The sequence below is a fragment of the Anomalospiza imberbis genome, chromosome 4 (assembly GCF_031753505.1).
Source record: "Anomalospiza imberbis isolate Cuckoo-Finch-1a 21T00152 chromosome 4, ASM3175350v1, whole genome shotgun sequence".
NCBI classification, from domain to species: Eukaryota; Metazoa; Chordata; class Aves; order Passeriformes; family Viduidae; genus Anomalospiza; species Anomalospiza imberbis.
Window position 1 is genome coordinate 1,267,231 of NC_089684.1, and position 14,451 is coordinate 1,281,681.

At 37.1% G+C, this 14,451-nt stretch overlaps 2 protein-coding genes across 7 annotated transcripts in view; one reads left to right on the forward strand and one right to left on the reverse strand.

The window, feature by feature from the left end:
• Positions 1 to 14,451, forward strand: part of EXOC1 (exocyst complex component 1) — a 204,396-nt gene that overhangs the window by 53,192 nt on the left and 136,753 nt on the right. The window lies entirely within an intron of this gene.
• CLOCK (clock circadian regulator) overlaps positions 1 to 14,451 on the reverse strand; it is a 60,499-nt gene that overhangs the window by 23,162 nt on the left and 22,886 nt on the right. For all 6 annotated transcript variants that reach the window (XM_068186749.1, XM_068186752.1, XM_068186747.1 and 3 more), the window contains 4 exons: positions 8,243 to 8,353; positions 5,870 to 5,960; positions 4,109 to 4,168; positions 3,544 to 3,692 (listed from right to left, as the gene is read on the reverse strand). In XM_068186749.1, coding sequence (XP_068042850.1) covers positions 3,544 to 3,692; positions 4,109 to 4,168; positions 5,870 to 5,916 — 256 coding nt within the window. In that variant the 5' untranslated portion in view covers positions 5,917 to 5,960; positions 8,243 to 8,353. The remainder of the gene's footprint in view (positions 1 to 3,543; positions 3,693 to 4,108; positions 4,169 to 5,869; positions 5,961 to 8,242; positions 8,354 to 14,451) is intronic.

Here is a 14,451-nt window from a genome sequence, read left to right on the forward strand (position 1 = left end):
CTGAAGGAGCTGAGAACTACACAGATTAACTTCCATATACAGGCGAGAGAATCAACAGCTGCTAAGCAAAGCCCGACCCTGGGTTCTGAAAGTGATGCTTCCTTATCAACTGATAACTGAAACAACAAGAACTAAGACCTCCTAGCTCTTCAGTTTTGATGAATAACAAGGGCATCACAGAAGCACTGGTTTTAAGAACAGTCTTGGACAAGTAATCAAGTATTTAGACCAATCAAAAGAACCAAACCAATTCTTTAAGGCTTTTTATTTTTAAAGGACAAATCTTCACAAAGATCGTAAGCTAGAGTTTTAGTTCAGATGGTTTAAAGAGCCAGAAAACCTGGAATTTAGTTAAAATATGCAAAGGGCTGGAGCAGTTTGTAATTTTGTTTACCACACTGAAGGGGAAAAACTTTACAAAAGAGTTTTAGACTTAACTAAAAGAACAGCAAACAACAGCAACGTCATGCAAGAAACTGGCCAAAAGTGGAAAGCTGCAAGAAGAGGTGAAAAAAACAACAAATAAGACTTTCCAATTGTCAGATCTCACAAAACATATAAATTAATCAGGCTCTTACAATCTGTTTTGAAATGGCAGCACAAAGCAGAAAGAGTGGGCTGCAGAACAAAGAAAACCTAAGTATAACCCCAAATGTAGCTTTTCATTCAGCACAATGATACTGAACACTGAAGGGCAAGTCAAAGAACACAAAAATGAAAAGCTCTGCCACCAAAGTGGAGGCAAAATTCCAGGAACTTAGTGCATTCATTCCACAGAACACAGATAATCTTCACTTTAAACTGGAAACGTCTGATTCATTGGCTCATTCTGGCCCTTATAACCATCCTACTTCAGAATTAAAAAGACTGTCTTTTGCACTAGAATGGATTTATGCTAAATAAAAGCTGAAGTTCATGCCTTTAACAAACCATTCTGAAATACCACAAGTATAGGTGCTGTTTTACATTTTCCATCATTAGAGCAAGTATGATAAAGGCAAACAGAGCCGGAGCAACAGAAAGAACCTGTTTCACTTTGTATCTTCAGAGAAATGCCTAGAAATTCTGTCAGAAGGTTGCACTCATAGAAAAATGACAGTAAGGTCACATTCCTGAGCTAGATAACATAGAGAGCATAACCAAACTTGCACATTAAACTTTAGTCTTCAAGTTTTGTAGCTGAAGTAACTCTACACCAGCACTGAGAATTCTCAAAAGAAATTGCTAGCCAAGCCAAGATCTGTACCATTTCTCTGTGGGTTGTAGGAGTATCAGTCTACTACCTGCAATTATTCTACCTGCAGCTAAATTCCTCAGTATTTACTAATTAAAAAAAAAAATTCTTGTTTACAAATTCAAAGAAAGATGACAGGCAGTATTAGTCAAAGAGTAGTTCCCACTGATATAACTTCAGTGTGTTTAGCCTCCTGTATTTTCCCAGTGAGAAACAGAATCCACATTGGCCAACAACCAATTCAGATAGTTCATCTGGAGCTGGTGCCAGAGTACCTAGCTTGGATAATGTGGAGATAGTCCAGAAAGAACCACAAGCAATGCAGTTAAATCCTGGTGGCTGCACACAGTAGCATTTCAACCATAAAATAGATACTCAGTGCTGAACAATCCATTTATTGCTAGGTTGTTCAGCTTTATTGTAACATATCCAAGCACTTCAGAAGATAAAATATTCTTCTGAACTTTGCCAACATTTTGTCCAAAAACATTTTAATGTAAAACACTGCACAGCGATGCTAGTAAGGACTGGCAGCCAGAGCTTTAGGGAGTTTAATATGATATGTGCAGTCACACAGAGCTGCATTCTGTCACACCAAGTGAAGGACACAAGTGCCATGCCTTAAAAGGCAGCCATCTCCAGAGCTGCTTTTTGCCCCTTTATTAAAAATCAAATCTCAGACAGCACTTTGAAGAAAAAAATAGTATGACTGGTGCTGCTGGCTGGCTGACACACATTTGTTCAGCATTCTACATTTTGTGTCAGGAATCACCAAGACAAAATAATTTTTAAACAGAACAGATTTTCACAAAGGCCTTATAACCTAAAGAACTGAATTTTACAGAAGAGGAGCCTTCATACTGCTTTTCTTTTTGTTATGAGACATGTGTATCTCAGAAAATTAAAACAGCATAATCAATATTTAATTGGAAAGAAAAGCCTCAAACCTATGAATTCTCATATGAATTATATTCCCCTCCCTTCTCATTTGAGTTATGTTTACAATTTTAATAGCAATATTCAGTACACACTTGGTGTTACTGGAAACATAACACTAATGGAAGAGACGTGCTAGGGCATGGAAAATCTTCTCCTACCTTAAACTGACACACATATTATTGATAATTTCATAATTATTCATCCACTTAATAGCTTTACTTCTTTTAGAGCCTTATAGTTACTTCTTTTGACACTACTGCTTTCTAGTTAGTATGCCAAGAAATTACCCAAGGAAATTATTTAATTAGCAAAAGAGTCGATTTTCTTCAGTTTTCATCTTATTTTTGGCAGTGTGAACCACAAGGTGCCATATTAAGAACAAGTGTAGGAGAAGGAACAGTGATTTTTTTATATATATATATATATATGTAATATCTAACAGCCATAAACAAGCATACACTTGGTGGACTATTTTTCATTACAGAAATAACAAACTTCAGTACAACATATCTGGGTATAACCCCACCATCAGCTGATGCCAACAGCCAGAGGAACAAAGCATAGCAAGGATGTTCAAGGATATTGATCGTTTTGACATTTCACATGACCTTTAAAGAACAACACACACACTCTCAGTGGCTTGTACATCCATGTACATACATCCATTCTATAAGTTTAGGTAAAAGTACTTAAAGATTTTTCTGGCATTTTTTTCCCAGGTAAAAGGAAAAAAAAAAAGCCAAAATGCCCATACTCCTGGTCTCTATGCCCCTGTATTTCACTTTTTCTTGTCAAGCAACCAATCCAGAAACATTGCTGGAATCCACAATGTCCTATTGCCTTGTCATCTTTGTTTAAGCAGCCAGTTGTGTAGGCATTTGACATGACAAGAAGGGGCAATAACTTTTCTTGGACTAGCTTTTCAGTGATTTATCTTGCCTCATGTAGAACCCAGAGAGACTAATCAACTATTCAATTCAGGCTTATCTAAATAACCAAATAAGTATTTCCAGCAAGTACTCCCACTGAAATGGATCAGCAGTATTCCTATGAAGCAAAACTAACAACTTGCACCAACGTCTGTCCAGAACAAAAAAATTTGAGGTTACTTCAAAAACAAATCTTCTGTTTGTGAAACAGATTTCATTGACAACTCTGGGACAAAACAAAGAGTACTGGTTTTTATTAAGTATTAGCAGAAACACAGTTATACCTCTGCTACCTAGATGATCTTTAAAATATCCTTCTCCAGAAGCACTTCACATCTTTTTGACAAATTCCTTAAAGAAGTTGCAGATTTTAAAATATTGTATGTAATAATTGAGTATTACTTAAAAAACTAAGAATTTATAAATAACATCTACTGTTACCTTTGTGCTTCCGTAAAAAGTCAATGCTCTTCTGCAGTACAGTGGATTTATCCATCTTCCGAGCATTACCTGGAAGCATGGAACCCAACTCTTTGATAAGTACATTAAACTGATCTCGACGTTTCTTTTCGGACTTGTTTCTAGAAACTCTGAAAAGCAAATTAGAAAATGTTTTATAAAAACTATGAGACTTTCTTACAAGCTGCATATTACTGCCAAGTTCTTAAGCAAACAGATCCTTAAGAATTTCTGCTGTGATAACTGTCACAAAAACACCTACTCCCTATCTCAGACAACATTTTTGAAGAATGGCTTCCTCCTCAAGGAACAGTGCAGCAAAGCCTGTGGAATAAAATCCTTTTTACAAAAACCCTTTTACAAAACACAAATAACTGAACCACAACTATAAATACACAATACATGTGAAAAATCACAGTAGAAGAAATGCTGTTGAGTAATACATTTATTTGTAAGAGTAACCTTTTTATTGTTTAGAAATCACACTGATAAGTTAAAGCATACAAGTATAGGACATTTCTTAGCTTTAAGCAACTTTGAAATTTACCTTTTTGCTTTATCTTTGTCATCTTCTTCCACCAGCCCATCAAAAATGCTTCCGTCATTTCTGAAAGAAACAAAAAGAAATAAATGTTGCAGTGGAAACTCCTCTCCTTTTAAGTCCAATCACAAAGAAGGAGGAAGGGGAAAGGGTTGACTATTCACCACAGTCATCTCCATTGTATCAAGAAAGCAACTGTTTTACTGTGATGTCTCACAAGGACTATCATCAGTAACCTGAAGCTAAGTCTTCTATGTTCTGCTTGCACTTACTAAAGAAAAAGCAAAAAAAACCCATTCTATTTCTGACACAACTCAAAGGATTCTTGGACTGTTTCTCAAAAGAACTTACAGCCCTATATAAACACTTAACTGAACAATGTTTAAATCTGGTTTTCTATCTTCTTGATTACTTGCATTACCTTACCCTTTTCAAAACACGGGAGAGGACTTTATGGAATATGGAATTTATTTTTACTTACTGGCAGTTTCTATTCCAATTACTGAAAATGTATTTTTCTTAAATTCTGAAATACTATTGGTGGAAGAGATCTAGGAATATGCTATACTTCATCCACATATGTAATTTCATAAATACCCAATTAATATCAATGTTATACAGCAACTATTTATCATATTTGCTTCGTCAGTAAGTGTCACATAATTTTCTTAGCTTGACAACTATCCATCTACTGCTAAAGAAATGTTAAAATACCAAAATAAGAATGTGTTTTCCTTTGAAGATGCCTCAGCATCCTTAATATAATTCCTTTGTTTCACTTCCTTTTGCTTTGAAAGTCAAGTCAAAACTGTTCTGTTTTCCAAAACTGCTGTATAATGGACTTTCACATGTTATTTCTCTAACTTCTCCCTGCTTTCAGTCTATTTAGTGCTGTCCACACTGACCTCTGTGTGTCTATCCTGGAATTTGTTATCCTAATATTTCCTTCCCTTAAGCCAAGTAACCTTTCTAAAATGCTTACCTCACCTCTCTGATTTATAAACCAAGTGTACTGTACAGGCAATGGTACTGCACATTATGATAAGCAGCGATGATAGGAAGTTAGTATTTTGTATGCTACTACATAAACATCAAGCTTTTAGAAGCAATTAATATATTTAAAAGGCTGAACTTTCAGTGCCACAAAATTTCACTAGAAGAACTGACAAGTTCGATAAACATTATAGAAGTTTTACCTTCTGCTTTTTTTCTTTTTCTTTAATTATGCTTAACTTGACACAAATTAGATGCAAGTTTCATTTCCCCAAAATGGTAATATACAAGATATTAAATACAGATGTTCACCTAAGCTGCTAAGAGAGCGGAGCTCAAGGAATCAAGTAGAAAACACACCTCAGCTATTACTTTTCCCTTGAAATAGGTTAACAGGTCACTTTACTATCATCCACAGCAACTCTAATCATTTAAATGTATTTGCTTTTCTTAATCAAAAACTGAACTATTAAAAAAATTAAAAGTTCAAGTAAACATTAAAAATCAGCTCAACTTGCACAGATGTTGTTCCATGGCTGAAAACAAGTAATGCATTTTAAGATTAACCTCAAGCAATTGAAATCACTATTTCCAGTGACTACAAAATGACACATCTAACAACTACCAAATTAACTTTGTCAAAAATAACCAAAACCTCACTCTTTAATTTTTGCATAAGTTAACATCTGAATGTTATTAACAGTACAAAAAAGACTATTAAAGAAAGAACTGAACAGTAATTCTCCCAAAATTCTCCCATATCTATTAACATACCTGTCTGCAATGGAGCTCATTTTATGGGTGCTTATGGTAAAAAACATAACATATCACACTTTAGTCTTGTGGTAGACATTTGTACGCTTGCCTATAAGAGAAGAAAAAATATCAAAATGTGACTGAGAGAAAAAAAATAAGTTCTTTGTTAGAGCATACTGACATTTTCATTCGCTCCTAATCCTCCCCTCTCTTCCAACCTTCTGCTCTGCCCTCCTACCTTCTCTAAAGCAGTCTCCATTTCCAGCATAACCTGGGCCTTAATATCTCATTTTACATGACAGAGTTCAAGAGAACATTATTAAAGGCTACAGTAAATAAGTCTGTACTAAACCAGTACAAACCTTTTTATGACTCTGAATTCAGATACAGCTTTTAATTTTTATTTTAACTTTTTCCTAAAGAACCCTCATAAGTTTGAAGGCAGAACAGATGTTAAATACTGTTAAATAAATGTACTTAGCAGTACATTCTATTTAGAAACAGTGCAAACAGTGCACTTGGGATATAGTACTCTACAACTATAATTTATTCTTACTGTACTTTTCCTTGAGCACACCGTTATCATAGACACATGAAAAGATAACAAGAAGACACCAATTAGAATATGATCTCTGTACTGTGAGAAATTTAATCTGACCATTTCTTAAAGCAGTCACTTACTCATGACAGGAAGTTTTTGGTTTTCCAGATGTGCATTTGACTTTGAGTTAAGAATGTGAAAGAAATATTAATAGTGAGAGAAGGAATATAACACAGGCTATGAAAAGGCTAAATTCAAACAAAAAACAATAGAATTAAACCTGTTTCTTTCATATAAAAAGTCAGTTTTCAGAGGTTGCTCAAATGGAACAGCAGGATTATAACATTGACAGTGATTAGGGAATAACTACATGCGGCAAGTTTTGTATGAGCTGAACTTGCTGACCTTCAGGAATTTTTAGTAGGCTACAAACTTAATAGTAAAAAGGCTATTTCTTTCAAAGAGGATGATATTAGTCCATTTAGTGACTCAATATTTTCTGAAAAATATTTATTTGTTTCTGAGAGTACTAAAACCAGTGGAACTTGTGGTGTTAATAGCACAATACAAGAAATACAGCAGCAAATGCCTGATGAGGGAACTGAGGAAGAAAGCTTGTGATTCAACCAAACTGTCTCTGCATCTACAACAGCCACATACTGTGTGGGTTTCCTTCACAAATATAGCATTTTTCACCACAAAATTTCATAACCTGAGTGCAGCAGGAAAGCAAATAGGAGAGCTGGGCTGCAGCAGAACCTCTCTCAAGGCACATGACAAGGCGTGCTGGTGTTTCTGCCCAAACGCCTCACTTCTTCAATTAGTACAGACCACCTTTGCCTTGCCTTCACCCTCCAAAATCTACTGCTATGAAGACACATGGGCAGCAAACCATTTCTTCCCTCCAGTTCTTCAAAATAACAACTGCATTGGCCATACTGACAAATTAAATTCCTCGAATGAGTTGGCCACAGTTACGCCATTTGAAAACCAGCCATAAATGGCACAAGAAAAATAAATCACGAGGAAGTTATCTGTTTGAATTTTTGTCAAAACTGCCCAGCAAGAGACAGGTTGCTCAGCAGTAAAAGCTAACTATCATAACTGGCATGGAACTAAGTTTACAATCAATACAGAAGCTATAAACTTGTTTTCATTTAGCTTACATGATAAGCACTAATAGAGCTATGCACTAATTACACTTCTAGACCTGTGTTAATTTTTACACAAAAATGGTATTCTAAAATTATAGGGATCAAGAGCAATATGAAATTCTGTAAGACAAATTATACACTTTCCCTAATCTGCAAAAGAAAAGCACTTGTACAGCTAAATACAGAAAACTTTTACTTGTGACATAACTGACATACTCATTATGCAGAATCAGAATTTAAAAGTATTTTTCACTTTAACAGAGCACTCAATTCCCAGAAATCAACAAAATCATTCATTACAATATACAAATCCTATGTTAGAACCGGCAACCTAGACCTGGTATCTAAGACAAGTCGTTTAAAGTACTGAAAAGTACAGGAAATGCACCTGTAGCACGCTGGTTTCTCATCTTTCAACGTCTGAACCTTCTGTCTTTGCATCCAAATTTGCAAGACACTGAACACTCTCAGTGCTTATACATGCCAAGGATAAGACTGCAGAGATAATGCCACCAAAACCAGTCAAGTTGAAAGTGAACACTAGGTAAATAAAGGACTGTCTATTTTCTAAGATTCAAATTCAGTCATGTTCTGGAGAGCAAAAGACACTACTTAACAATGCTACTCAGCCTGTCACTGTTGATAAATGAAAGCCATGGGAATGGCTCCTTATCAATTATAAGAACACAGGTTTACCTTTTACACTTTGGGACTTGCTGAAGTATGAGGTTTAGGGACAAAACCTGGTTCCTGTGAAGAACAATGTGGAGTTAGAGGTATCCTCTTCCGCAGAAAATAAATTCCAAACTGTCAAAAAATAACAGTGGAGAGCTTTAAAAATTAACTACTTCATTTTTTAATAAAGACAAGCATTTGTTTTAATGAGAGTAATTTCTAAATGCAATATTCTCCTTATCAAAAATAGCTCAAGTATTTTACTATCTGAATTGACACTGCTTTAAAGTTCTTCTTGATAAGCAGGATATTCTGACACGGTTTTACCTTGGCTTTAAGCTATCACTTTCTGCCTATCTTTAGCCTTGATGTCCTATTCACTTTCGAATTTGGTATCACTCGTATCATCTACGTCTTCATATCCACTTACTACATTCAAAGTGTAATTATACACTGTTGTTTAAACATCTTTTCACTCACATAAGTTCTTATTAGGGTCTCTTCTGGCTTTCTTTGTTACATCTTCTCCTCTCCAAGTCTCCAAAATTGTTATTCTCAGCATGTGCAGAATGCTGCTGCTGTTGACAACTCGCAAAGTTTCCCGTTGCTTCTCCCTCAAACATAGCCATTAACTCTGTATTTCAAAACCTACTTCAAAATCAATTCCTAGAATGTATCACAAACTTGCTTCACAACTGCACTTCTTCTAAACAGGAACTCAGCACTGACACAGGTGATTGCCTACTTCCAGTCTCTTTATACCATTACATTTCATTCATAGTTACTTCCCTTGAACCATGCCGCTTTCCACATTTTTAAGCTACATGAAATCAGGTTTTTTCCCTCATCACTGTTTCTATCTGCCTTGCTTACTGTTCTTAAAATAAAACAAATTCACTATAACATGTACTTCTTCCATTTCTGAAAAATGTTATTTTAAATTCTATTAAAGTCTAAAAAGGAAGCTGGGACCTATAAATAAAGGTTTTGCTACTTGTAAATTCATTGATGACTTTTATGGAAAAAACACCAGAATTATCACTTATTTGATTTGAAAAGTTAGAGTGCCTTCTCCTGCACCTAAAAGAGGTTCTCAAGTGGTTAAAATACAGATGCAAACATTAACATAGAAAGTTAAAGCATAGCAGAACAATCTGCCAACAGGAGAAAAAGGATTACAGCGTGATTCAATGAAGCCACTCATTCTTGTCTGGCCAAATAATCTGCTGGCCCATTGACCTACTTTTTTAGGTGTTTACAGCCTCCTCTCCTATTCTGTTTTGTTCCATTTGACAAGGGCAAACATTAATAATGACAAAGAGTTCCGTGGAAGTCTGCAACATGAAACCAGTGTTTTTAAGCTGCTTGGAGTGGAACGACTTTGCCAGCTCTCACCCTAACAGAGTTCTGTTAATGATGAAAATTTTAGACCTCTTCTAATGATGAAAATTTTAGACCTCCTCTCTGCAGTATGTAGAGGTCCATTTCTATTAAATCACAAATACACACTTAAGATAAACACTACAGGTCTTAACCACAGAACCATCTTTTATAATGTCAAAAAAGGGAGCTCTTACACATATCTCAAAAAGGGATTTTAAGAAGAGCAGGAAAGGAATATGCATATATCATAAAAGAACACAAGCAAGTTTAAGTCAGACCAAAAGAGAAGTTAATCACAGTGGAAAAGCTTTTGTTGCCAAAACCACACGGATCTCTAACTCAGTAGAAATGGCATGTGTGTGAAAGCCAGCAGAAAGGTTTAAACGCCTACATGCCAGCACTGGCAGCCACAAGTGTCCAAAGGTCATCGTTCTGTCTCCACAACTCAATAGTTTTTTTAAAAAGTAAATTATGTGTGTCTGTCGCTTGACATTTTGTGTTTTGAACACATTTAGGCATGTTTTCCAACTTTTCTCTAACCAAGGTGGCAAGAAACTTACTATCTTAAAGGAAGCTGAGGTCCTCAAGCAAAAATATTGGCTACTGCCCTGGATGTGCAAACCATTACTACACAAAATTGCTCAATCTTTAGAAAAATTACAAAAACAAGCAATACTGCAAATTCTGCACTATGCTGACTTATCACTCATGGAAAGGCAGTAGCTTATTGTGTGTCCCAAGTCATTGTTTGGCCAAATAAAAAAGGTTCTGAGTAAGTTACAGGGTAAAAAGTCATAATACAAGCTAAGGTAATAAAGTTCCCACCATCTGATAAAAAATTCAATTTTTTTAGACTGAAAGAATTTCAGTACCTTCAGTCCAATTTTATTATCAGTATTGGAAAGCACATTGGTAATATTAAAGATTGAAAACAAATTCAAAGATTGAACAAACTATTAAATTACAGTACAGTCTTGCTAATGACAGATGTTCTGTCAGGACTGGACTGAAAAATGAGTGGGAGAGCGGTGCATGTATTGCCTGTATTTCATTTTGTATAGAGCCAGTAACTGAAATCCCTATGTCTCCAGGACTTCACTGTAATGGTAACACTGAAAAATATTTTTGAGGAAGAATAAGTATTGCTCTTATACTGTAAAAAATATTTTTCTAAAAAAGCCTTTATTTATGTAAAATTTATGTCATGGCATATAAATAATACTTACACATGATTTTGCAGATTACCACCCTGAGAAATAATGTGAGGTGGCTTGCATTATTAAAAGAAATAATTTCAAACAGGAAAAACATATGAAGCAATACCATTTTCCAACCTGACAGTTTCTTCAAACAGAAACTGATGGATTTCTTTAATACAACCTGATTTCTGTGCTATAATCCAATTTTGCCAGGGGAGCAAACTAGCTATTAAAATCATTGAGGATTAGCTGTAGAGAAGACCTTGTTTAAAGAATCAAAGCCACAGCACCCAGTGCCCTGCAGAGCTCTTAACACTAGTCACCCACCAGGGTAAGAAAGACCAAGAGCAGAAACATCACACTGAGCAAACAGCTGAGCAGAACCTGACTCCCAATGTAAGCACAGCATCAGAAGCCCTGTTCCTTATAGAGATTCTGAAGATAATTACAAACCTTCCTGATACTCCTTTCAATGAGCTTCTGATCATTTGGATAATGAATTTCTGGGGTTTTACTCTACTAGGACATTATACCCTAATTAGAGCAAGCAGAGATCCAGCCATTATCTCCTGCCCAGAATAGCACATCACTATCACTCATATTTTCCATTTTGCTTTTTGCTTCATTGGATTACCTCCAGCTCAGCCATTTTTCTCTTTACCTTTCTCTTTTTTGGAGGTGGAGTAGAGGGAGGAGAAGAAGAATTTTCTCTGGTTTAGTTTCTCTCCAGGAACCACAGCATTTTGCAGAGCAAGAGATTTTCAGACAGGTAAACCATAGGCATTTGCCCTCTAATCAAATATAGTTTGGTCTAATAGAATGAGCAAGCAGGTTTCAAGGCAGTTGCTCCTTTGCTTGCAATGGTATATACACCAGCAGAAAGCAAATTAGGGTAATGACTGATTAACCTCTTCTTGCTAATCAAAGGCTGTCTGTGAAAATACTATGATTTTAAAACTGACATGTCTCCTTTTTTACCTCAAAAAAAAGGGGCAATTGGAAAAAAAATCAAAAGACAGGGCTAAAAGGAACTTCAAGGAGCTCTGCTCAAACTTTGCAGCTGAATAGGTTATTCCCGCAGCTGGGAATAGTCACATATTGCAAGCTTTCCTCTATCACACCAACAAATCAGTTTTTGGTCCGTGCTTGCACAGGAGAGATGACACATCCTAGAAATGTCATTTTCTGGGATAAAACATGCTATAGCAGCAGGTGTTCATCTTCCAGTGCTTCAGAGGACAAACAATGAGAGGGCTGCTTCTAGCATGGATGGATCCCAGATGGCTTTTAATAGGAAAATTTTGAGTGGCCATGAGTAGTCTGCTGTGGATGAGCAGCTTCCTTAGGTCCATTACCTTTACGAGGAGTACTCAAGGATATATAGTGGAGAAAGTGCAGTAGAACAGAAGAAGACTGGTGGTGTGGGTTGCCATTACCTGAATGGCAGACTCATGTCTGCTACTGAAGCCTTTTTGGTAAGAGGGGAAGTCCAAGCAGTCTACAGGAGAGATTAAATGCCTGTTAAAAGGCCTGTAATGGTAGTAGTTAGTGATATCACCAATTTAGCTGAGTTATAATGACAGTTGAAAGAGTGCATACTATTTGTGTACCATCATATACAGTCCACAGCAGCTAGAAGAGGCTACAGATCACCTTGAGTAGCAGAAAACATGACAACAGAGGTGAAGAGAGGTTAAGTTCTTAGAAATGGTTTGTCACACAAATGTGCCCTGGTCTACTCCCTGACAAGGTAATGGACCTAAACAAGCTGCTCAAATATGTTCAAGAGTCACTGCAAAGAGTATCTTTATAGAAAAATGAATTATGAGGATGACAGGAAAAAGCAATTCTCTCCTGCATGCTTCACATATTAGACTGTCCCACCATCAAGACAGAGATTTCTCTAGGACTTGGGACTGACCACAGTTTGCAATTTCCATCTCTCTAGCTCACAGAAAAAGAAAACACTCCTTTGCTCCAGATCATCTGAGCTGATCTCTGCTTGACCAGCTGTTCTGCAGCCACTCTTCTACCCTTCTCCGCAGTCAGTATCTCTTTCCCCTTACTCAACACAGCTCCCTTCTGGTACAGTGCAGCTCCCTAATCTTAGCCCAGACTGCAGTGAAGATGCATGCAAGAAAGCTCTAATAAGCCTCAGACCTTCACCTGGGCTACAGTGAATACACACTGGTGGAGTTTGCAGTCCTGAGGGATGCGAATCAGTTGAGCAGTAAAGTCAGACCTCTGGAGATAGCCAATACCAACCCCAGGGAAACTGCCCTCAGGGACAAGGGAGAGCAACCGAGCTGGCAGATCTGTAAGGATGTCCTCCAGAGAGCACAAGAGCTAATGATCTCCAGGCACAAGAAACCAGGCAAGGAACACAAGAGTCTAGCAAGGACAAGAAGGGACTGCTGGTCAAACTAAAGGGCAAGGCATAAATGCATCCCTCTACTCTGTTCCAGGAGAGGCATCCCAGGAAGACTAGAGGGATGCAGCCCAGTTGTGAAGGAATGGGATGAGGAAGGCCATGGCAAAGCTGAAGCTGAACTTGACAAGGGATGCAAAGAATAACATGAACATCTATCTACAGGTATATTAACTAGGAAAGGAAGGTCAAAGAAGGTGTACACACCCACTAAATAAGGCTGGTAAACTGGTAATAACAGATGAGGAGAAGGCTAAGGTACTCAACAACTTTTTTGCTTCAGTCTTGGCTTGCAGCCTCTCTTCCCACACTTCTTAAATGGATGGACTGCAAGACAGAAACTAGAGGAACACAGTCTCTTCTACTGCAAGGGAAGATCAGATTCATTACCACCTGAGGAACCTGATTGTAGGTTAAGTCCATGACACCTGATAAGACGCATCCCGGAGTCATGAGGGAACTGGCTGATGTATTTGCACAGCCATTCTCCATGATATTTGAAAAGTAATGGCAATCAAACTAAGTTCCAGGTGACTGGAAAAAGGGAAACATTGAAACCAGATGATCTTTACAGTGCCTTCCAACCTAAACTATTTTATGATACATTTGAACCTGGCCCACACTTGCCCATGTACCCCACTGATCAGGTCTCTGACTCACCAAACTGACTTCTCAAAACATCCTCAGACCTGCCACCTCATCAGGAATTCTCTAGTAATCTGGGCTCTTGGCCTGAGCCTGGCTTCCCTCCAGCTCCCTGGGGGTGACCAGGAAAGCACTCAGCAGGTTGCTAGGTGTCTAATAATTGGTCCTTGGCTGTGGGGTGCTGAAGCACTTGCGAAGCTTTTTTCCCCTGCATCCCTTTCCAAGCTGCCTGTATTACCTTCGCCTTCCAAGATTCCAACAAACTACACTTCTAAACACCTGAAGTGTTGTTTATGTGCCTCCATAAAATTACTAACAAAGATACTAAAAGGAAGTGATACAAATTTTCAGAGTTGTCAATAAACAAGCTCCCCAAATCAGAAAAACAAAAAGGACAGTAAGAAATAGTAAAAAATCCAAGTTTTTAAGATAAATTTGAAAGGCAGAATTTAATAACCTAGCCATCAGAACCAGCTGTTATTCTTCTGTAGTCTCATTTAAAATATTTTCTCAGTCATTTGTGTACAGCTCCTTACACGAGACTCCCTTCCTTCAGTAACAAAGGTGTAAGAGTG